At 38.7% G+C, this 24739-nt stretch overlaps 1 protein-coding gene across 3 annotated transcripts; it reads right to left on the reverse strand.

Annotated features, from left to right (window-relative positions):
• Positions 1–5852: 5852 nt before the first annotated feature.
• Positions 5853–23873, reverse strand: LOC117381104 (HMG box transcription factor BBX). 3 transcript variants are annotated; one of them, XM_033977955.2, is made up of 16 exons: positions 23768–23873; positions 20086–20163; positions 19106–19277; positions 18453–18689; positions 16114–16315; positions 15956–16023; positions 15626–15700; positions 15451–15531; positions 15298–15357; positions 14027–14834; positions 11728–11860; positions 11503–11651; positions 11263–11352; positions 10975–11166; positions 9540–9732; positions 5853–8320 (listed from the first exon to the last, which is right to left on the reverse strand). In XM_033977955.2, exons 3-16 carry the CDS (start codon positions 19262–19264, stop codon positions 8242–8244), a joined length of 2526 nt encoding a protein of 841 aa, XP_033833846.1. In that variant the 5' UTR covers positions 19265–19277; positions 20086–20163; positions 23768–23873; the 3' UTR covers positions 5853–8241. The 3 variants fall into 3 exon arrangements, with proteins under 3 accessions (XP_033833846.1, XP_033833845.1, XP_033833847.1); XM_033977954.2 differs by lacking the exon at positions 23768–23873 and adding an exon at positions 21426–21505; XM_033977956.2 differs by lacking the exon at positions 23768–23873 and adding an exon at positions 21426–21505 and having other exon boundaries at positions 7291–8320; positions 10975–11163.
• Between the last annotated feature and the right edge of the window lie 866 nt (positions 23874–24739).

Raw genomic sequence — 24739 nt, forward strand, 5'->3', positions numbered from 1 at the left:
AGCAGTGAAGACAGTGAGGAAGAGTATCAGCCACCAACAAAAACAAGGATCCCACAACCAGAGCCATCTGTACGCAGGCTAGGAGCCAGACACATGCCAGAGATGTTGGATATCAAATATGCAGAAAGATGCAGGAACAAGGGTTGCAATGGTAAGACATACATCAGGTGCTCCAAATGCAAGATGTTCCTCTGCATAACCAAAAAGAAAGCATGCGTCAACGACTACCACAGCTAAAATATCCAGAAGAAGAAAAGCAGAACTACTTATGTTCTATGTCTTATAGTTCACTGTTGAACTGAATACATATTTTACATTACACTGTAATGTATTATTACAAACATTTTGTTCTTGCAAGCAACAGCTAACAGAAGAGTGTTACATTTTTATTGTTTTTATTCAATTTAATTTGTTCTTGAGAACACTCTACTCTAAAGATATAATCTGTTCTTCTTTTCTCATTTTCTAAATTCACTTCTATTTTCACATAGATATCATCCTGTTGTACTCTACAGTGGACATGCTGTGAAATTAAAATTTAAAAAAATATTTTTTTTAAAAATTTAAATTGTAAGGTGTTTTTTTTTAGGCCCAAATAGATAGGAAATCACACAAAAACAGTAATTTTAGGACACTTTTTTCCCTTGGTTCTCAGGAGGTTAAAAAATAATAAATAATATAATAAATAATAATAAAAAGACCAAGGGGAAATAAGGAAAATACACATACTCCCATTTTGCTCAGGTGGGTCAATACTTAAAGTGTTGTATTACAAATAACTGAGTTGTGAGCTTTAAGCCGTGTTAGAATATTGTTACCTCCTCAAAAACATACCTCAAGTTGTTTTGTTTAATTCACACGTTTGAGTAACCCTTTATTATTAGTCTACATCTCCAAAGCTCAAAATGCTCTGTTCCACATTGTGATGTCATAAAGCGGTAGTTTTCAAGTTAACAATCTCCTTTTACCTTTAGTTCAGTAGAGATTGGAAATTCCAGGGCTGAAATATCAAAAAGATCACAGTGTATGGAGTTTAAGCACTTCCTGTATTACCACATTACATCACATATACAAGGTATGTATATTTAAGTATATTTTATTTAGTTATGCCATGTAATCAAAACTAATCCATCTTGTATTTATAATAATAAATAGCTTGAAAAATATACATTCTGGTATGTAGGGATGTCACCTCTCCACAGATCAACTTGCTTGTCCCCATAATGGAGTGGAGAAAGAATGCCCTACTGTGGAACACTCCAGTACAGTCAAAGCAATAACATCTCCAGGAAAGTTATGTATTCCTTGTCTGCATATATGTCCTTTGTCTTAGAATTTTTGACCAAATTTTAGGCTGAAACCCCCACACCAGACATAGAAACAACAGTGACTTTGAGCAAAAAAATTTTTTTTCTTTTTTTACCCATGAGTCAAATGTTAGTGTTTGTGTAATGCAGAAGACCTCCAAAGTGGCTTTGCTAATTTGAATGTAATTAACATAAATTTCAGTGCAGTTATAAAGCATACACAAAACAAGTGAGAACCATTTAATGATTTACATGTGACACTATACATCTGTTATACCTCTGCAATATATCACATGAAAAATCTACTTAAGTAAAAGTATTAAAATTTTTCTTACGAGTTGTGTGTATTTATTTTGTTTGCTCAGTGCCAAAGCTTGAACTCAAAACCTTCAGTCAGGATGTTAACATGAACATGGTAAAAATAACCCCTCATATGAAAAATACTTTCTACTTTTCAGTCCAGTTCAAAAATTCAGTGCAGTTAAAAATGCAGATACCTTTTCTCAAATTTAGTGAAGTAAAAAGTATCCATTGCAAAATGTACTTAAGTAAAATAAAGATACTGAAAAAATCTATTACAGCTACTTGTACCTCGTTACATTCCACCGCTGGTAAACCCACACTATTGATATAAATATGTTTAATAATAGAAGCAGGTCCATTTACTTCCTGTTTAAAACTACAGAACTAAGACACCCCACCTCTTCATAGTGAGACAATACATTTTCTCTCTAGGTTATATCCCTGCTGTCATCTTCCCCTTTTGAAAAGCAAACGAAATGTGCAGTGTCACTCTTGTGCATATTTCACATTTAATTATTAATAATAATAATAATAAATAATAATCATCTTATATAGTGCTTTTCCAGATGCTCAAAGTCAGTTTCATCCATTATTCATTCACTCCATTCTTGGTGGTGGTTAGCTAGTGTTGTAGCCACAGCTGCCCTGGGGAAGAATGACAGAAGTAAGGCTGTCAATCTGCACCATCAGCCCCTCCAACCACCACCAACACTCACAGTCACACCACATTCATACAGGGCAATGTAGGTGAAGTGTCTTGCCTAAGAATATAGCAGATTTCCCAGTGGTCGACCTTCCAAGAGCTAACCAGGCCCGGCCTTGCTTAGCGTCAGAGAAATGACGAGATCAGGCTTTGACAAGAAGGTTTGACCACACACATTTGTATGCATTACACTCAAAGTGTAAACAGTAAACAGACTCCACACACAGATATTCTATTGATTATTGATGTTATTTTAATAGGTGTTCAACAAGTTATATTGGCGCCAGCAGTTAAGTGTAAAAGAAATAACAGTTGCATCAGCAAACAGTGTTATGACACAGTAATGGTGGGATGGGAAAGGCAAGGTGGGATGGCTAAGGGACCCCTCATTAAGCAGGGGGACCAGTAAGGCAAGGCTTCTATAAACAACAAACATTATCTGCCATTGTGATTCAAACTTAGACGTAAGCGACTCCATGATCTACATTCCAGTAAAGGGAAGATACTGTTATACACGTTCATGTATAAATGGGTGCATATTTAATTTATATATTTGTGATTTCTACATCTATAAAAAGGAACAGTAATAAATAAGTTGAAACTCAAGCATTCAAATGTTTCGTGTGACTGCAGGAGAGCCCTGTTTCAAACTGTCCTGTAACCCGAACAGATGTAGATAAAAGAAAACCAGAGGGATCATGTGACCCCGCACTACAGTAATTGTGATTTCAGTCAAAAGATCACACGTTATATAGGAAGTCCTTAAAACTCCACTCATTTCCATAGAATTTTGCAGTGCCGAAGCTATCTTCCCGACAAGAACTGGCTGTAACGAACTACGTATGCACCTAAAGGAACAGTTTATACCATCATAGCATACATACAGTACAATCAGTTAGAAAAATACAGGTACAAAATGATTACATTCAAGAAGACAGTACTAGCACAAAAGGATACACTTGTCTTTTAGGTAACTAACTAGGAATTTCTTTATAGAGGCATTTCTATAGAAAAAACAGATGGGATTTGGAAAATTAGTTAAGCTATATGGCTGTTTTGTAGATGTGTGGACTCTTGGAATAAGAAGTGAGCATATATAGTAATTACAATGCATAACCATATTGGGTAAAAATTTTATATAATTTTTTTTTAAGATTGTGATTTTGGTTTGGGTCATAAGGTGCAAGTATTAAAATAGGGTTTAAGCAGTGCCCTTTAGTTGGCGTCATACACCCATTAGATAAACAAGATGATTTGTGCTGATATAGTAATATTGTTATACCTGAAGATTGACACACCAAGAAAACTAAGTGCAATTGTTATGACGGGACTCGTTTCTTTAAATATGTTTATGTTTGAGTATATCTTTCCCTCGTCTTTGGCAAATGGCAAGAAATGTTAATAAACTCAACTTGTAATAAACAAATATATACGATGGGGAAGACATTTTTGTTGTCTTTTTAAACCAGTGGAAGAACAGTTCCCGCTTTAAAAATAACCGTAATGTAGTCTTCTGTTTTTCAAGAAAATATAAATATAGTTTTCTATAATATAAGAAGTATAGAGCTTACTGTGTCCCTTCAGCTTTAGTGTAATAGTTACATCTAATTCTTACTATTCATGGGTTTTTATCTTTGTTATATGCAACATTTTAAGGGCTTATTCCCATTCAAAAGATATATTTTGTTTTAAAATATTAATCACTAGTTGCCTGAGATCCAGAATACACACTTCTTCAGTACTACAAAGATGTGAGTCTGGTCACCGGTGAATCTCTCCACTTTTAAATGGGCGTGATTGACAGGTGGATTAGCCAATCAGAGACACAGGATACATCTGTATTAAAACAAATATGGCTGCTTACGAGGGCAAAAAATAAAAAAATAAAGAAGCAAACCACAAATCTTTGTTAATCTGAGGTGAGAGAAATCTGGTTTTGTTTGTAAATGATGGGTGACCAATGAGCTCCTTAGTTACGCAAGCGTCACTGAAATAAATGAATCTGATTGGATGATCACGTTTGGTTCTGCTAGAGACATAAAGAAGAGAGTGGCGACCAGACTGATATCCTTCTGTTTGAAAAATACAGAGATTCTGGGTTCGTCAGGCAAAATCATTAAAGTAATGGTCCTAATTTCTCATTCTGAAACCCAAAAGGTCAATTGTGTGAATGACCTGAGTCGCACAAGTGAGCAGCACAACTACTCACAAAAACGCATTCACATTTGTCTAAGTAAGAATGCTTCATTCGATAACAGCAGTTTGAATATATTTCGTGCTTTTTAAATATATCTGTTTATGTCCAGAGTGAAATGTAGATGAGCGGATGAGTCAGTTATGGAGACTATGCGTTTGGTTTGTGTCTATTGCTTTGTTTGAACTTTCAACGCATTCATCTCTCCATCTCATTTTGAAACAGTCCAAACCCTTGGTAAACTTGTCCTCGGAAATCCAGCCAACAAGTAACCAGTTTTTAATTAATGTATAAGACAGAAAAATAATTAAAGGGCCCATATTATGCAAAATGGACTCCTGTGAGCTTTAAGTCATGTTATAATGTTGTTACCTCATCAAAAACATACCCTTTTCATTCAGGCATGTTTGAGTAACCCTGTATTATTAGTCTGTCTACATCTCCAAAGCTCGAAATGCTCTGTTCCACCTTGTGATGTCATGAAGAGGTAGTTTTCAGTAGTTGATCAGCTACCTTTTACCTCTGGTTCAGTAGAGATGGGCAAATCCAGGGCTGAAATTATCCAAAAGATTATAGTGAAGCTGTGTGGAGTTTAAAAACACAGTGGAGCACTTCCTGTATAGGCACATGACATCACAAGGTGGAACAGAGTGTTTTCTATTTGAGAGAACTCAGCCTAAATATGCAGGGTTTGTGTGTTAAACATGTGAGAATGAAACAAAACACAACTCCAGGACTGTTTGTGATGAGGAAACAACATTACAAAATAGATCAGAGAATAGCCTAATATGGGCCCTTTAAAATAAACTATATAAATGAGTCATTGTATTAAGTTACAAAAGCTTATCAACAGGAAACTGAACCAGTGAGTGAGGAGGTGATATTGTTGCAAAATTCTCTGTAGCTCTCATTAACTGCTCTAGGCACTCTTCAATATTATTATACTTATAGAATTAAAACACACTATACTCAGTCCATCTGCGGTCACTCACTGCGCCGAACACATACGAAACACAGGGATGGTCAAAATAAACGTAGAAAAGGAATGATTAGCAAAATGAAGTAAAGACAGAGCTAACGAAAAGTCAAATATCACATGATTTACAGAAATACCTGTCCTATGCTGACAAGGAAAATCCAACCAGAATACAATATTAGTTTGCAATAAAATCTCAAAAAGGCAGATATAGGGAAGAAAAGAGGGAGCTCAACAGTCCCACCTACAAGTCCACTTTGCATCCAAGAGTCAAATTTCCATTCATTTTTCCTCAAAGACTTTTCAGAAAATTTGAATATTAAGAGTTTAAAGGCTAACCAGCTACGTGGTAACCAGCTACATACTATTATCCATGTTTTAATAACGTTGCGATTTATACCATTTCAGAAAAGTCTTGTTGTCATTAGTTACCACCCACCTCTTCTCCCTGGCATTTAATACTAGCTAGACAGGATGTCTTGGTGTTTTATTGTTCTGTTCCTATGTTTTGTATTATCTGTGTATTTGTTTGTTTTGTTTTTTACTTTTTATGTACACCTTGGGGCAGCTGAAGTTAAAAATGTGCTATATAATAAAACTGAATCACATAGGTGATTAGTCCATAGCTTTCAAACTTTTCATATTAATTCATTTCTGAAAATTTATGAGAAAAATGAATGGGAAATGTACTTTCAGAACCAGAAGCAGGAGGTCACTGTTAAGCTCCATTACAAGTGGATACTGTCAAATGCCTCGTCTCCAGTAGCTCATCAATGACAGCTGGCTTTAACAATTATTGATTTATACACATATAAAAACTCTAAATCAATAAAAAGAAATCATGATTCTTAGATGTGCTTCAGAGTTTGCATACAGTGTGACAGGAGACAAGATGTTTATTACTCAAAGAGGAGCTCCAGCCTAAGCTACAGATTAGTGCAGTGGTTACCTAACTGTTATTAGCAAACATGTATCTTTAAACAAATCACTCACATGTAATGAAGAACCACTCCATCTGCTACGCAATAAACTGCAATATGATCAAGTAGTAACAAAACTGCATCGCACTACTTCAGGTGTCCACTAGGGCTGCACAATATGTCACAAAAGAAACAATACTGCGATGCTGACTGATTCAATATGCAATAAGAGGCATAAAGAGCCATAATGATGTTGGCAGGGCAGGTTCACTTAAAGACTCCTCTAATATTGACCTTATTTGGCCCCGCACACTTTTGCCGTAAATGCGACTAAAGGGCGCTTTCTTTGTGGCATTTCTTGTTAAGTGGGAATTTCAATGGAGAAATTGGGAAAAGTTTCGCAGCAAAAATCTGATATAAAGTAGGATGATTTGTGATTTTCTGGGAGGCTTTAAAAACAGGTTTGTAGTCAAGATCAGTGGTCCCATGCAAAATAATACAATCCGAATGATGATGGCAGCGCCCACGACAACTTCTAAAATAGGGTGAATACAATAATAATAATGTTGGCTACTAACAAGGGCAAGGCAGTTTCACGCAATTATCGATATCAAAACATACTTAATATATCAGAATAATACTAATGTTCTGTATCAGACAAAAATGCACAGTTTTTTTAATAAGACTGTTACATAAAGCTGATATTATTAATAACTGTCCTTATTAAGTCCAAAATTAGATCATATTTTGTCCCTGTTACGTTTCACTTGTAACTTAAAGCATGTTTTTTTGGTTTTATTCTAATTGAAATTACTGACTCAAAAATATTAAAATTTCTGAATACTATCGATATCACCGTTCTTAACAGTCACATATCAGTACATTTCCATTATCGTGCAGCCCTAGTTTCTACCAACTTCAAATTGTGACGGGATCCAGCGACGAGCCAGATGAGGGGTTTAACGTGACAAAAACGGCTAAAAAGGTTAAGGCTAGATTTGAGACATTTTAAACAGCTTCCTCATATCAAGAACAGCTTGAAGCAATCAGCTCATACACCTGACAGGGAGGACCACTAAAGGACTAACAAGACAAGAGCCTTAGCAAAAGTCAACTTCAGCAGGATGCAAGGGTAAGCACAAGTCTACTCTTACAAGTTCAGTCTAATAAGATTATTGGAGCTACCACAAACTCTTTGTAACAGTAGCGTCACAGTTACTCTACTCAAATCATAATTTTCACCATTTTTATGTGCACTAAACTGGTGAAACAAACAAAATACTACGCAAATGTTACAAGTGGAAGTGGAATCATGATTAGTTACCCTGGTTAAACAGTTTTGGGTTGAAGCTGGAGGGTAGGAAGGGTGCAAGCTAATAAATACAGAGGTATTCTAACAGAGGTGGCTTTTCAGTAGGTGTGTGTGAGGTAACAAGGTGACAGAAAGCCAGGTCTTCTAAAAACAACCAGAAGTAATGCTAATACGATACTAGCTTTAGAACTGCATAAACATACATTGATCCCAGAAAACCACCTCAGAAGGAACTCATGCACTGAGAGAAACAGCTTGGTTCTTCCACAGGCGCTAACGGAGCATCTAAACAGGTGAGAGGAATATAAAAGACATCCTCCTCTCACTGAAGGGGCTTTGGGGAGAGACTGAGATAGTGGCGAGCGCGGAGAGAAGCGGTGCTAGCTTTTGCTTCTCAGCTAAAGGACCACAAGAGGGAGCGTCGAGTCTATCCAAGGCATCGTGATCCGGGCTCCCTCCTGTGTGGGTTTTCAGCTCACAAAGGATAACGCTCCAAGGGTCCATGTGTGTTTGAGCAGCCGTGGTCTCACTGATCAGCACAGGAGATCAGCACTGGAGTCTGAGCCAGCTCCTTCTTCTGACTCTCAGCCAAGCTCCTCTGGCCTCTGGAACAGCACACATATGAAGATTTACTCAGTACAGGGTGAGCACTGAGTAAGTCTCTTGACAAGTCTCTTGACAATTTAGAATTTAAAAATGTATTACAAAAGGCAACTGATAAGATATCTAATTAACATATCTTATCAATTACCTTTGTAATACATTTTATTTTTTTATTGTAAAGAGATTTTATGGACACTCTGTATTATGAAACAAAGTGTGCACTGTGTAGCTTTTCTGGTGAAGGGCCTGCCATTTGCTTGTCTCCATGGAGACTGTATTGCTTTGCCTAGAATGTTCCCCAGTATGACATTGTTAAAGGCTCTGTACCAGATTCTTTTTCATGTATTTGAGCATGTCCTGGTCCCATTATAAATACATTGTTTAAGTAGCTCTTGAAATCAAAATATTTTCACTATGTGCTGCCTGCATCTAATCTAATAAAGCATTTTGTTGTCCAATAATCAGGAAATGTGATCCCAAATTGTTTTCTTTACTGTCACAGCAAAACTCTCCAATGGTCTCTGATCAATTTGCAAACACTTTTCACAACTTTCACAGTTCACTCGGGATGCTCAGAATGCTTAAGCTGAGGAATAATTTTGGACGTCTGCAAACCAATCTAAAAGCATGAAAAACAGATCCAATTCATTTTAGACGGTAAATTCAAAAACAGTGTCTTTAAACTATCTCCATGGAGACAAGCAGGTGATGCAGTTTCAGACCAGATCACAGTAAGAATGCATGTTTTACAAGATATTTTTGAACAATAAAAACACTAATTTATTAAATGTATATTAGATAAGTGTAATACAAGACATTCCAGGTAAAGCAACAACTTCTCCATAGTTTCTGACCTCCCACCAGAAAAGGTACATAGTACACCTTTAAATGTTAAAAATAAAAACATATACACTACAAATCAAAATCTCAATGTTTTTTTCAATATTATTTAAATATTTTATATATATACAGACGACATAAAATATATGACGCAAGATATATGGAATTATTTAACTTTTTCTTTACTACATAACTATACTAAATATTATTTGACAAAGCAAAGGGTGGATACTTTTCTTTGCTACATAATTCCATATATCCTACTTGTATGTATGTATATAAAATGTAGACTGTAGTAAAATAAAGAAAAAAAACATTGAATAGGAGAGAGTGTCCAAACTTTTGACTGGTAGCGTAAATCTAGAAAACCTACAAACCTACCTATGAGCATTTTCCATAGCAGCAACCTCGGCAAGTGCTGTTAAACTGAAAAAAGCAGGCAGATCCTGTGGTGTGACGCTCCTCTCGGTCTCCGCTTCAGGGGGATCGCTGTAGCACCCTTTTTCATTGCATAAATTCTGGGGGGGTAATGGCTTCTTATCCTGTTCCTGGATCGGGTCCCTAAGTTTGTCACCTGCAAAAAATAACAATGTAAAACATCTATAACTCTATTACTACCAATAAAAATGTACAGTGCTTCTTAGTCTTTTTCAGGTGCCCCCCTCGAGTGTTACTAGTCTCACTTAGTCCACTGTAAAGAAGTGGACTAAGTGAGTGTGAAGTCACCCATAGCATTCGGCTCCAGTCAAATGAAGCTCATTGAGGCTAGCAGTTACAGGGGTGAATTTGGAGCCGACTTCCACATTTGGAATTCCATTCTCAAGTATCATAGCAACCATTGAGCCAATCAGGAGCTAGGATGATGAAGGTAATGCCCCTTCCTGCCTGCACCACTGGTTGCGCAAGGAGCGGGCGCTTGGCAACGCTGTCAATCAAACCTGTTGCTAACGCTAATGGGCAGATTATTGGTCTGTTATTCATGTTCATATTATATGATTTACGAACACAATAGCAAAATAAAAACACTAGAATCATATAGAATGGGTTAATACGAACACTTTAAAACTCGAATGACGAGCCTGACAGCAGCAGTTACCAAGAAAGTGAGGTGGAGCCGGAAGCGCCCATGCTAACTTCCTATTTGGAAAGCGGCAGCAAGCGGATTTGCCATTTACGTATACAGTCTATGGCTTTATCTCTCACAATGGGCAATACAGTTTTTCAAGGACATATTACACTTTTATGGGGTATAACTGCTAATACAAACCATATTTAGATCACATGTTACCTTTTACTATTTTGAAAATGCTATACTCACCAAAAACAACATATTCAGTTAGTTTCAATTTAGATTTGAAGCTCTGAGTGTCCCCTCTCCTTGCTCTCCACGCTAAGTCACCCCCCTGCAGTGCGCTATCACAATAAAATCAGTGTGCATCCAGCTAATGAAATACTAATACTAAGTATTAATACTGCACATGGTATCAGGTTTGTGAAGTTGTAGTGTAATGTTTTGTATCATGCTTTTGCACATAGCAAAGCCCATTGAATCTTGTGGAATGAGCTTTGGACAGGATTGTACTGCTAACCGTAAGAAGGATTAGAATATGGCCTGGGAGAGATCGCTAAATTACTCAAACATGCACAGTTTACGTTATAGAAAGCATAACACCCCCTCTTTAATGAGACCGTGTGACATTCCAGACCCTTGCTTGAAATTTTCTCAACCTGAAACTGAAATTTGGTTTAGGATTCCTGATATACACAAGCCTCATGTGAGTTTGTTAAAAAAAACAAAAAACCACAGAACATTAACCTTCGACTGGAGACACACTCCCATCTGCTGTGCGAACCAAGTGAGTGATCTTGGTCTTCCTGGCTTTCCTCTTCTGGCTTCCTACGAGCATCTCCATGTTCACACTGCCCTGGGCGTCTGGGCACACGATGGCAGTGGGGGATTTGGCTTTTGATGCTGAGTCTAGCAAGGTCAGGTCATTCTGAACCACTACTGTAATAAAAAAGAAATATTACAACAATAGATTTTACACAGTTAATATATGGGTATTTTTCTAAACGTGTTCACAGCATGCATATCCCAGTTCACCTCTTTCCACTGGAACTGGCTTGTCCTTTTTGAGTTTATGCTTCCTAACAATCTTGTGGAATGAAGTCTTTTTCAGAGATGGAAATGGTCCTGATATAGCAAAAGAAAATAAGGGAAATGGAAATGTAATCTTGTGAGATCCATGCAGTTGGTTGAAGCTGGCTGCAGTATGAGCATGTGGGTGCAGTAAATGAAGATAAACAGTGATAATGAGAGATATAATGTATTATTTATTATCACCTTTACCGGGTTTGGGGGCCTCATCTTGAACTATGACATCAGCCCTTTTCCTCTTTGTAACAGCTGTGCCTTTTTTGTCAAATATCATGGGACTGTACTGAGGCAGGCTGTTGAACTTCTTTTCAAATTCTTCCTCCAGTTTTCCCAGACTAAACACAAAAATGTAAACATCAATCCGTCAAGTTGTTAAAAATGGATGTAAAGCTTCTAAAACATAATACTAACCCGGGGGAAGAGTCGTCTTTGGACTTGGACTTCTTGAGCTTTTTGGGATTATTGGATCCCATCTGAGTGAGTGTCCAGCTGTCTTCAGTCCAGTTTGCATCATTATCAGAAGCACGTAAGGCACCTCTTTTACCTTCAAACATAAAAAAACATTAATATTCTGTACCATATACTGTAACAATATATTGATTGTGTAATCCCTTGTCCAGGTACACTACCAGTCAAAAGTCTGAACACAACCTCTCATTCAGTGTTTTTTTTCTTTATTTTTGCTACTTTCTCCATTTCATATACACACAGAAGATATAAAAAATATAAAGTAGGATGTATGGAATTATGTAGCAGAATTAAAAAATGTGATTATATTCAAATCCTCACCCACTCCTTGCTTTGTTAAAAAATATTTTGTAGTTATTAAACTTTTATGTTTACTACATAATTCCATACATCTTACTTCATATTTTTGAGGTCTTCTGTATGCATATAAAACAGTAAATGTAGTTGTGTCCTTAGACAAGACACTCAACCCACATTGCCTAGTATGAAAGTGGCGTGTGTGTGTGAGTATTGGTGGTGGTCAGAGGGGTCAATGGTGCAGATTGGCAGTATCACTTCCGTCAGTCTATCCCAGGGCAGCTGTGTCTACAATAGTAGCTTACCACCACCGTGTGTGGAGTGAATGAATAATGCACAAAAATGTAAAGTGACTTTGAGTGTCTGGAAAAGCACTATATGAGGCATTATCATTATTATTATTATTATTATTATTATAATGTAGAAAGTAGTAAAGATAAAGAGAAAAAAAAAACATTGAATGAGAGTGTGTGTCCAAACTTTTGACTGATCGTGTAGCAAAAAAAGTTCTGTCAACTGGACAAAAAAAGTTTGAATACCTTTCAGCACTAATCTAAAACTGCACTGTAATTTTTTGCTCGTTGGACTACCCCCAAAACTCCTACCGAAATGATACAAGTCTCAGCCGTACGAATCATAACCCAGAGCCCATGACAGTTCATCTCACCCCAGTCCTGTACCAATTCCAATGTCTGTGTGTTCAAACCAGAATTTACTTTAAAACTATCACTTACAAAGCCTCACATAACCTTGGTCCAGTTTACCTCCGTGACCTCCTCAGACTCCTCCTCGGAGTCCAGTTAGGTCTTTCCAGTTAGGTCCGTCACCATAACAAATTTTTTGAAGTTCGATATATTGCTGAAGTAAATATAGCCACTGACACAGTAACCCAAGAGCAGATTTAAACCACAAAAACTAGTCTAAATCTATAATACTGTTTAAAAAAAGTAATAAACAGCAGAATGAAACACTTAAGTTCTTAACTTCTATGGCTCATTATAGATAGAAACTTATTAATTCAACCTTTTTACAGCTTAAATCATATCACCAAAATAACCAAAACGTGGTCACATGTACATGGTACACATGAAAAATACTGACCCGAGAAAAATATTGTTCCTTCTTTCATATACTGATAAGTCAATCTAGTGATTATCATGACAGACCTATTTCCAGGTCCGTCTCCACACTCCATCTACTCGCTTAACCACCATGGGCCATAGAGCTTTCAGTTACACCACTCCTCCACTCTGAAATTCACTACCACTTAACATCTGAACCTGTCAATCTATAAAATAGTTCAAATCCCTCTACAATTACGCAAAATATGACTCAAGTCCAACTATCCTAAAGTGTGAACTGTCACCCAACACACATACACAATGTGTAAACAACTAGGTGTGTTAAGGCAGAGACTTAGCAGAACCCTGTTAGACATGGATTAGTGGCAAAAAGTATTCACTCTTAAAAGGTCCTATATTACATAAAATTGACTCTTGTCAGCTTTAAGCCATGTTGCAATGCTGTTACCTCATCAACGTACCTTGAGTTGTGTTTTGCTTCATTCACACATGTTTAAGTAACCCTTTATTATTAGTCTGTCTACATGTTGAGTAGAGACTGGCAATTCCATGACTGAAATGATCCAAATGATTCTAGTGAAGGTGTATGTATCTTAAAAACACAGTAGAGCACTTCCTGTATTACCACATGACATCACAAGGTGGAACAGTGTTTTCTGTTTCAGAGAATAACTCCTCCTAAATATGCAGGGTTTGTGTGTTAAACATGTGTGAATGAAACACAAAACATAACTCCAGGTATGTTTGTGACGACAAAACACCATCATCAGAAAATAACGTAATATGAGCCCTTTAAAGCCTTTTGTCCAATTGACCGAATTAATTCTTTCTTTCTGTCTTTTTACGATAAGAAGTTATGTTACCTCTGTCAATGTTAGCTCTCAAAGACGTTAGCATCCCTTCTGAAACCAGTGTTTTGTACAAGGCGCCTTTGCAGCTCCTCTCAGACTTCCTGGACCCTCTACTTTCACTGATGCACTCTACTTCACTAGTACGATCTTTACTTTTGTCCTCCTCCTTCGGTTTAGTGAAGGATTGCTCCGATTCAGCCATGTTGTCCGGAGTCTCTGTCCTGTCAGTGATTGTTTCTGGTACCTCGGTTTTCAGACTGCTGTCCAGTATTTCACTCTCCAATCCCTCATCTGAATTATCTTCCCCACACTGTACACTGTTGTCAATCTTAACCTCCGCTTTCTCCGTAGAACCCCTTGATTTGGGCTTGGTCTTTTTGGGTAAAACATGGCTCCCACAACTTTGGCTGCTTTGGATCCTGGTCTCTTCTGGTTGTTGCAATGATCTCTTGGCAACCATTTCAATAGTGGTGGAAATCAGATCAGCGACTGATTTGGGATGGGTGTCAATTTTCATGACTTTAGCTGGAGTTGGAATATCTTCTGCGTCCTCCTTTTTAGGCTCTTCCCTCTTCTTGGGTTTCTTTTTGAGGCGGGGACTGAGGCTGTTGGTCAGGGGGGTGGGGTCACTGGAGGTAGAGGTGATGGTGGGAGGTGAGGAGACAGGGAATGGGGGTGTGGACGGAGCGTTGTCAGTGGTTTCTTTCTCTTCCTTGAGTTCAGCTTTGACTGAAGTTTGCTCAGAGGAGGGTCTCGAGCAACTGTCCTCAGGCTGTGCAACCTCGGTGTCCATCTTCTGTGCTTCGGACGCTAGACACATCTTTTCACACAAAGAGACAATAGTGACCTTTTACATATTTATTTTACATTATTTTACATTTATATTAATATAACTGACTAATAAATACTGCTTTTCAATATCATCCTCTTAGACTTTTAGGTTCTAGGGAGCTCTGAGATATTTAGGTTTAAAGTTCTGACGAATATGACGAGGAAATGAGTTTTTGCTCATAAAAACTTACACAAAAATGCACCAAATCATACAAAATAGTGAAAGAAACAGAAGGTATTCAGGAACAAGAATATATGAAAAACTCAGTTTAAAAAAACAACAAAAAACTTTCTCTTTTAACAAAAAATCAAACTGAACCTTAAAATTGTAAAGGGATGATATGCAAGTTAAGTTAAAATAAGTTTATATAAGTTGAAAATACACACCATTAACAGTATAATATGTACATGGTAACTAGACAGTGCTAACATTGTACAGTATAAAATGATACCTCTGCGAGCTGGAACAGAGCAGACTGCCTGCATGGTTTTACTTCTGGTGCCACAGATGACTGAATAACAAAGGATCAGTTATGTTGTGCCTTGTTTGCATGTTTATAACTGTATTAGTCTTATAGTTACTGTAGAATAAATAGGAGCCATACCTCAGCTGGAGGGGAAGGTTCAGGCTTAACCCTGTTTTTAGTAATATCAGGCACTCTCTTCGGTATTGTTCCACACAATATCTGGAAGTACAGTAACAACAATAAATTTGTTCTGCAAATATCAACTGGTATAAGTGTAGTGACTAAGCTTGTATTGTACTGACTAAATACAAACCTCTGCTTTAAGTTCTGGGAGAGGGTCTCTCTCAGTGACTGTTTCATGTAAACTTGGTTTAGTGCTTGAAGGGACCTAGGGGCAGAAGCAGCACAGTGAGTTTAGGCAGTAGGGACCGGTCTCATTGAGATGTCTATGTGATCCCTCAGCCGTCCAGGTACGATCCATAATACAGACTAGAGTTTTTCCTTTTACTTCTTATTAGGATTTAAATCTCTATATATTATATTTAAATATGCATTTTGAACATTGTGTTGTAAATGAACGTTCTTATGTTGGCTCTTGAATGCCATCTTCTGGAAAAGCAGAGCATTACAAATGACAGTTTACCTCTTTGTTTGTGAGAGCATGTTCACCAGCCAAAAGCAGCATACTGAGGCCTCCCATCTTTGTAGGATCTGATTTAGAAAAGAGCATTTCTAACATAAGTCTGCACTGTTATAGTTATAAAAGTTATACAGTTATACAAGTGATCATGTTGTACAAACCTGCCATGGCAAAATTTAACTGTGGCGTGCTGTCTGCTTTGGGCACTTTCTTGGCAGTGGAGTCTTTACATGGGCCTGAGATGAAGGGCCACACTTTTTTGCGTGCTGTACTCACTGGCTGACAGGGAGCACTCTTCACTGGTTTGCTTGTGGTAGGGCACCATTTGTATCCAGGATTTGCCTTCATAAAAGCATCTTTGTACTGAAAGAAACAATTAACAATTCATTTGTGACATAAAAAGGCTTAGAGAAATGTGTATTATATGCAGTTTTATAATTGGTCAGTTAAAATTAATTTTTTTTTCATTAAAATAATATCCTTTGGTCAACCCTCTTGAGAGCTACATCCTTTGGCGGAACTCTTAGTGCAAGTTTCTTTACTTTGCCTGGGATCCAGAAAATACACTTATGTATTTTATAAAATGTGAGTCTAGTCACCTGTGAATCTCCCCGTTTTCAAATTGCCGTGATTGACAGGCGGATTAGCCAATCAAGGACTCGCATGGTCCATCCATATTGGAAATAAAAAAGGGGGGGAAAAATTACAGGAGGCTCAAAAACATGGGGGATTTCTGCAGAATCTTTGAGTAAAATGTGATTTTATTTGTAAATCATAGGTGACCAATGAGCTCACAGATCGAATTGTACAATTACGTTTGACTGGGATGAGACACAACGGAGGACATGGGAATCTATATAAAACATACAAAGAGAGATCAGTCTGGATTTGTTAAGCTAGTCTTTATTAGTACTCATGGTTAAATTTGGTTTGCACTGCACAGTTTTTTGTCCATACATGACAACAGCCAGTCTTTTGATTTTTATCTATCAACCCAGTGTTGTGCAGGTCTGACTTGGCTATGATTTCTCACTGAAAGAGCTGGACTCTTCCTCATGTCCAGTGTCACAGTAGAAGCTGACCTGCCCCTCTCTGTCACACAGGCTGAGTGGAGAAAGGAGCAGGGATCTGAAGTGGCTCATTGATAACCACAATGACAGTTATAAATCATTACTGTCATTAATTAACACACAATGAGGTGTTAACATGCCAAAGCCCAGCTCTGATTCGAAGTTAAATAGATTATTCATTGTTTTATGTGGCACCATATCAGCAAAGATGTTTGTGTAATCCCTCAGTCGTCTAGACTGATCCATAGCAAAAGGAAAAATTCAATTCTGTCAACTGAACAAAAGTTTAGAGTGAAGACACTTGGCCGATTGCTGGTGGACACTGCCTTATATCTATCTGAAGACAGATACAAGGCAGTATCCACAAGTAATCTGGCCAGAACTGAAGAAGCCGCTTGGATGAGCAGCCAAACGTCTTCACTCTAAAACTTGTGTCCAGCTGACAGAATTTGTTTTTGGTTTTTTTGCTACATATTGGCAAAGCACATTATTATTATTTGCGAATGTTGTTCACTGACAATGGCAATAAAACTTTGAGGTTCTTACATATACCGGTAGAATTTATATATTTTTTTATTCAACTAAAAAGGAATCTTAAACAAAGCATTAGGTTATGTTCTACTGGAAGACAGGGGTGAGATTATAGACTGTAAAAAGAAGTGGACTAAGTGAGTGTGACGTCACCCATAGCGTTCGGCTCCAGTCAAATGAAGCTTAGCAACGCTAGAGCAGTTATAGGAGCCAATTTGGAGTCAAGTGCCATATTTGGAATTCTGACTGCGAGCAATCAAAGAGCCCCCTGCTGGTTTAGCAGGGGGTGGGTGCTTAGCAACGCTGTCAATCAAACCTGTTGCTAACACTAGTGGGAACGACCTCAGGAGAGAAGGCACCTGATTTGTCTCTTATTAATCTTCATATCTTGAGTTACAGACACAATAGCAAAATAAAAATATCAGGATCATGTAGAGCGGGTTAATACGAACATTTTAAGACCAAAATGACAAGCCTGAGAACAGTTACAGAGGTGACAGTCTTCTAAAGTGAACTGGTGCCGATTGAGCGGGAAGCGTGCCCATGATCACTTTCTATTTGGCTAGTAGGTTAGCTATGCCCATTTATATATACAGTCTATAGGTGAGATTTAATATGTTTTCTTCTTCCAACTCCCTGTTTAGGCTTAAATACAAAAAATTGTGAACTGTGCATTAAGTGTACAGGATACATGTAAACTACTTCTTGTATTCATTAATTTACTCGAAATAAACAAAAAATAAATGAATGGATGAATGAATGAATGAATGAATGAATGAAAGGTTCTGTTGAAATAACAGGCCAAGTCCTAAACAGTCCATTATATTACAACCTACAATCAATGTTTATAAAAGCACAATGAAAACTGAAAATGGGGAGTGTGTGATAATAGCACGTACCTCCTTGGCCATGTCCGTATATTTCTGCTTCTCCTTGGGGTCCAGCACAGCCCACCAGTCAGCAAGAATCTTGGTGGCCCCTCTGTTGTCCAGACGTGGGTGCTCCTGGCGCACCAGAGAGCGATGGCGCTTACAGAACAACAGGAAGGCGTTCATGGGCCGGCGGGCTCTCTGCTCTGAGGGATCATCGTCCACTTCAGCTGGACCAGGACCACTCTGCACCTGAGAGCCCTGGTCCTAAACACACAAAGAGAAAGCAGTTAAACATATGCATGATTTTGATTTTTACAATGTTAGGGCATTTCTCTTAGTGTGGAGTGAGATATTTGAAAGAATCAATGAAAAAATATATGTATGTCCCATTTTGCAATTGTGATTAAATTTGCAATAAAAATATTAACATGTGAGAGAACACTGGAATCTGAACTAATAAACTAACACAAGAATCCCATGTATTTCAGAACATGTTTGTAAGGGTCTAAAGTACAGCTACAAGACATTTATATAAAAATACAGGATATTTTGTTATTTTCCAAGTACATTACTAGTATTTAACTAACTGGAGCCATTGTGAGTTCATAACTATGCCAACTCGACATAGTGATATACTGTGAATTCTTAGTGCTTATGCTGTTCTTCTCTAGACCACATACCTTCTCCTGCTCCTCTTCATCGTCCTCGTCCTCTTCCTCTGAGAAGTCCAGGGTCTTTTTGGACAGGAGTGGGTGCCACTGCAGACATTTGCGTTTGGGCCGTTTTCCTGCGATCTCTCCAGCGACTGGTGGCTCTTTTCCAGTTCCTCCACCCTTCATGGTACTACCGCACCTATAGCCCAGAGACTTCACTATCAGGTTAAAGTTACACCATTTAATTTTTTCAGCAGAGTTCAATCAGTTACTAAAATAGCATTTAGGGGAACTGTTGATATAACCATTATTGTACACTCAAATATAAACACTACATTGATAAGGGGTTTATTCTTTCTTTTTCATAGAGGCATGTTTAATGAAACGTTTACTAAAAACTTCAACTAGTCCTTTTTTTCTACAAAGAGAACATGGACATAGTGAAACACGAGTTTACTTTAAGTTCTTTTGTGATAAAAAGACACACCATTAGTTTATAGTTAGATCTGCACATTTTAACATGTTTAATTTTTAATTTTTGATTGAGGACAGGGCTTATACAACTCTACAGGAAATTCAGATTTCATGAGGATGATCCACAAATGTTGAACCATATCATTAATTTTTTTGGGACTTAATATAAAAACCAAATATATTTACATGAGTTAATTTGTGCTAACTGAGTACAAAGATGAACTTTGTGCCAGTTTTTGTTTCATATGAATCAGATGGAGCAGTAATTACAAAGACATAAACTATAAAGAAGGTCATACATTTATATGTAGTTACTTAAAGGGCAATTTTTCCATAGAGTTCTACACGGTCTACCAGAGCATTTATAAACTATAGGCATCTAATGGAGCGATGTCACGTGACCTCAACCTATGGATCAGTGAAGAATAGGCAAAGAAAATCTCGTATGAGTGAATGGACTGACGCTGCGTACACCAGCAGCAGATGGGGAGTTTGTTACAATATGAAAGTCAGGTGGAAAACGGGATACTTACAGAGGAAATAATATGGAAATGCTGTTATGAGTGATGAGGATGAGTCTGCCACAGCCCTTGTCATGCAATGACGATGACCTATAAAATACAAGAGAGTCTCGTCACGCGTTACAGTGGCACCTCTTCAACAGTTTTGTCTTTCAACACGAGCAGAGCTGCAGGACGATGCGAAACAAGTCAACTTTGGCGTAGCACATAACGAGACTCATTCGTGTCAAACTATGGTGGGACATTTTGTTTCATCTGAATGCCGATCCCTCGGTGTCACCCGCCATCCACCGCCCCTGTGGTCGACAGCATGTAGGCCAAACCCCGCGACCACTGGGCGCATTTCACACGACATTATGCAGCCTACAATCACCGGGCACAGCGGCGAGGCGCTGCGCAGAGGGCTCGTCTCTCACAGGTAAAAGTGCTGATGCCCGGGTACAGACTGAGCAGACACATCGAGCCTTTCCCACACGATAACACCGAGAAAGAGTGAACCTTTCCGTGTAAAACAGACCGGTGACAGCCTGCGCCCTTACCTCTAAGCGCACATTTTCATCTTCGTGCAAAATGTCGATGTGGGCTCTGACAAGACAGACAAGCCGAAAGCGAGTCCATCTTGCTGAGGATTGGAGGAGAAATGCCAAGTACAGTACAGTACTGGGGGCATTTTGTCACTGAACTCTGCACTGGCACTGTCGTCTAAAACATCTCGAATCATTAATTAAACCCGAGTTTTTCTGTCCAGGTACATACATCCGTGTGCAGTGTTCAGCACGACAGCAGCCCCATTTCCTCGCACTGTTACTGGGAATAAAAGTAGCTAGTTAGCCTGCTAGCGCTGCAGCCTGCTAACTGGACGTGTCCGTGTTATTGCAGGCAGTGGTTCCTCAAATTGCACGGGTTTCTGTAACAACTGGGGCTGGAAGTTAAAGCTCGTATTTGGACCAAAAGACTGGATAAGGCGCATTGAAGAGTTTTTCTGTCACGCAGGTTCGTAGCTGAGTGCGGATGAGTTGATGCGGAGGAAGAGAGGGGCAAGTCAGCAGCTCACAGGCACCACGGCTTTGCCATTCATTTAGTCTGTTATTTCAGATCAGAGCGAAGAATAACAGCGCAACATGTCTACTATGTGAGGAAAAGCCCCGTACAGGGAACAGCCTTCTGCAGCAATGTCGACACAAACTATGGCCAATTCAAAGCAAAGCCAGCAGGCGGACATCATGTCCAGAGCAGCGATAATAACATTTTTTCAGTAACTGAGAGCCAGAGAACTAAAGAAGCACACACTCGGGAAATCAATAAAACTACAAGTTTTCTGTCACGAGTGACTCGCTGATTTCTAAACGTACCTCAAAAGCCCAGGACAACAAACGGGAGAGCCCTCTCATCATCGGTGCCGACCACAGTTTAACTTATTGACACATCATAACACACTTCTGCACTGGCTGGACTCGCACTGTGCGTCAAGCGTGCGTCTGTGCAGCACGAGCGCACCGGAAGTAGCTCAGCTGTCACAGAGGGTCAGCACATGGGTGGACATTCAGATACCAGGAGAGACGTGCTCATAGAAATACGAGTAAACACCCAGAATGCACAAAGCCACGGTACTGATAACTGCTTGTATTATGTAAGATCAGTAAACCCGTGTTGTATAAATACATAGAGGTGACTCTAAGTTAGAGTTCATCTTTAATCAGCCCGTTTGGGATCAGAGGCAAAGACATTATTTTATTGCATTCATTAAAATGATACATAAGAGTTTGTACCACCACAACTGTCATAAAAAAACAGTGGGAAACACTACCTGCTGTGCTGTCTTCAGTTCTAGTACTCTAATGTCAGCCTAAATGAGAACTATACAACATGTTTTATTCTTATTTTATGACTATAATAAGGGTCATCAGTGTTACAAAGCTGTGCCCTGCAGAGGAGGCAGTCTGACTCCTCCTGATGGCACCTCAATATGTGCCATTGCCAGAAGGTTTACTGACTGCCCTTCTGTGTGAAAAAGAGAAGGATAGAGGTATGCTGCTGGACGCCTTAATCGGTTGATGGCATCTGAGGCGATTAAAATTGTAAGCACACATATTTCTTTTACTGAGAATATGAGGATGCCCCACACTGGGCATGTGGGTCCTGACTTCTGGGTGCTCTTCTGTGGTGCCCACTTCTCCTGACAGGTAGCCCCAGTGACAGTTAAGGATGGGTCAAATGCAGAGGACACATTTGGGCAGATCCTGGAGGTTGAGGACAGTGGTTCTGATGACTGGCTTCTGGCTTCTGTGACCCAATTCCAACATATATGGACTCTTCCGGTGCTGCCAGGTACAACTTCAAACTGCCAAAGAGATCAGTGACGCTCTAGTCCAGATCTGGGAGAAGAGACCCCAAGGCACCATGCCTGGTCTCTGGAAGATGTGTTGGTGTTGAAAATGAGACGTATATGGGGGGCCAAGCAAACCATTGTGCCCCATTTTGAGCTGCTGTAATGAAATAGACAAGGCTGCCGTACTGTGTTTTCACTTTGATTATGGGATCTATGTTTATTCAACTCTCGCTCTGTTGGGTGACACCAGGCCTGGGTGCAGACCAAACTGACTGTGGGTGTATTTGAGTTTCAAAGAGGTGCAAACATAATACTCTTCCATTAAGCAGCATTATTTGATACACCTGAAATGAGGATGCAAACACTTTTCACTGAGGTTGTAATGCACCTTTTTTGCTTCCCTGTAGACCTGCTCCGGGGTGACATTTCTTAACATTTTTTATTACATGTTTAAAACAATATAGCATTCTTACATTCATTAAAAGGAAATCATTCCATGTCAGATTTAAAAGCAGCCTACCCCTTTGAAATGTCCCTTTATTTTTGCGAGCAGTAGGCAGTTATTATTATTATTATTGATATTATTACTATTATCAATAATAATAATAATAATGCATACATGGTGTTTTTCAGGACCCCAATAATGCTTTACATAAGGAGATGAACAGAAAAACAGAACACAAAGTAATTGAATTGAACTGAATTGAAGAGATGTTTTTTTCACGGCTTAATGTATAGTCTATGGGTTTATTAAACTCCTACAAGTACCCAACAATACCATATTTTTCTGTCGTTTCCAAATATCCCCGTTTTAAAAATGCAAAACGTGATTTGATCCGCTTTTATTTTCTTGTCCAAACCGGAAGTGTGGTGCGTTGCTAAGCGCGTCTTGACAATTCACGGTCTACTTTACCCAAATGATGAATGTTATCGGGGGGTAAAGCCAAACTTCTTCCACAACACACAAAAACGATCACAACACGTCCTAATTCCCGCTGAAACATTAACTTGTTCAGTCATATATTGCTTCTAAAATGACTTTCGTTTTCCTTGCGGTGGTAGAAGTGTCTCTGTCGCCTCTATCCCTCCCCTCCCCCGGTTTGCAAAGTGCTCTCAGCCACACGCAGAGAGCATTGGCCTACAGCTCTCTCCTTCTTCAAACTTCACATTTTAGCTGAATGCAAGTCCGCAAAACATGACCCAAATGAGCCGAGAACGATAGAATTGAACCAACTCTCAAGTACATGTCCACTCACTATTCCCTTCAATTCAACCACTACTTGTTAAAAGCTTCCTGTGTTTGACCGCGATGATCCGAGATAAAAACGTTACTCAAATTTAACATACAACTAAAACAACACTTACCTCAAAGTACAGCACCGCCGATCTCTTGCCCACCTCCGTTTTTGGCGATAAATGTAAGAAATATCAACAGTTTTTGCACCATACTGTACACGGCGAAAATAACCGCCCCCGTCATGTATCCTGGCCTCTGATTGGTCCGTCGCTTTGATTGATGGTTGAGTCGTCCAATAGGAAGCGAGGTTATATTACAGTGTTGTGAGATTAGTGTATGTCCTTAAATTGAGTGTTCAGAACACGTGTGGTGAAATTAGGCCTTTACGAAAATGATGGAGCTTGCAGAACATCGCAGAGGGTTGAGGTACAGCGGGGGCAACGTGGTGTTTCATGGTGTTTTGAATCTTATGGAGAATGTATGGGGTTTTATAGAGCCATATGCTAAAGTGGCAAAGACAAGGATTTATAAATAAGCAAATCCTAACTCTGCAAAACCAGGACATCATTAAGATACAAGTTCATTACTGAGCAGTTTAAACACGCCTGTAGTTTTGGTCATTGGCTAAAGTGTGGACTAATAGAGCTTTGTATAGGCCTGAAGCAGTGAGTGTTTTGATAGCCTCTATTGATTACATCACTTTAATCAAAGCATTCGTCAATTAACAGGGACAATGCATACAATGTGAGAGAATTAGGCTACTTTCAGTCAGCAGAGATTCACATAGGCTATTTCATTATGTCGACACTTCTAAAAGAGCACATTAATGACCCATTTCAGGCAAAAACAGCAGTGGTGGAGCGTAACCAAGTAAAAGTAATGTAAGTACTGTACTCAAGTGTAAATTCTAGGTGTCTGTACTTTACGTAAGTCGATTTTAAAATTGATTCTGTTTAACTTTACTTAAGTACATTTGAGAGCAGGTATCTGTACTTTCTGCTCCACTACATTTTTGCACTGGACTGAAGGTAGATTTTTTCATATGATGCTTTTACTTTTACTTGAGTATTTCTTTGCTCTTGGATCTGTACTTGTATCTG

Source organism: Periophthalmus magnuspinnatus, chromosome 14 (genome assembly GCF_009829125.3).
Source record: "Periophthalmus magnuspinnatus isolate fPerMag1 chromosome 14, fPerMag1.2.pri, whole genome shotgun sequence".
NCBI classification, from domain to species: Eukaryota; Metazoa; Chordata; class Actinopteri; order Gobiiformes; family Gobiidae; genus Periophthalmus; species Periophthalmus magnuspinnatus.

Coding starts and splice junctions, on each gene's coding strand:
- LOC117381104 (XM_033977955.2), bottom strand. CDS start 19,264: ATGAAGGGTGGAGGAACTGGAAAAGAGCCACCAGTCGCTGGAGAGATC. Junction 16,316..18,452: donor ATACGGACATGGCCAAGGAG/GTACGTGCTATT, acceptor TGTTTCTTTCAG/TACAAAGATGCTTTTATGAA. Junction 16,024..16,113: donor GTTAAATTTTGCCATGGCAG/GTTTGTACAACA, acceptor TTTCTAAATCAG/ATCCTACAAAGATGGGAGGC.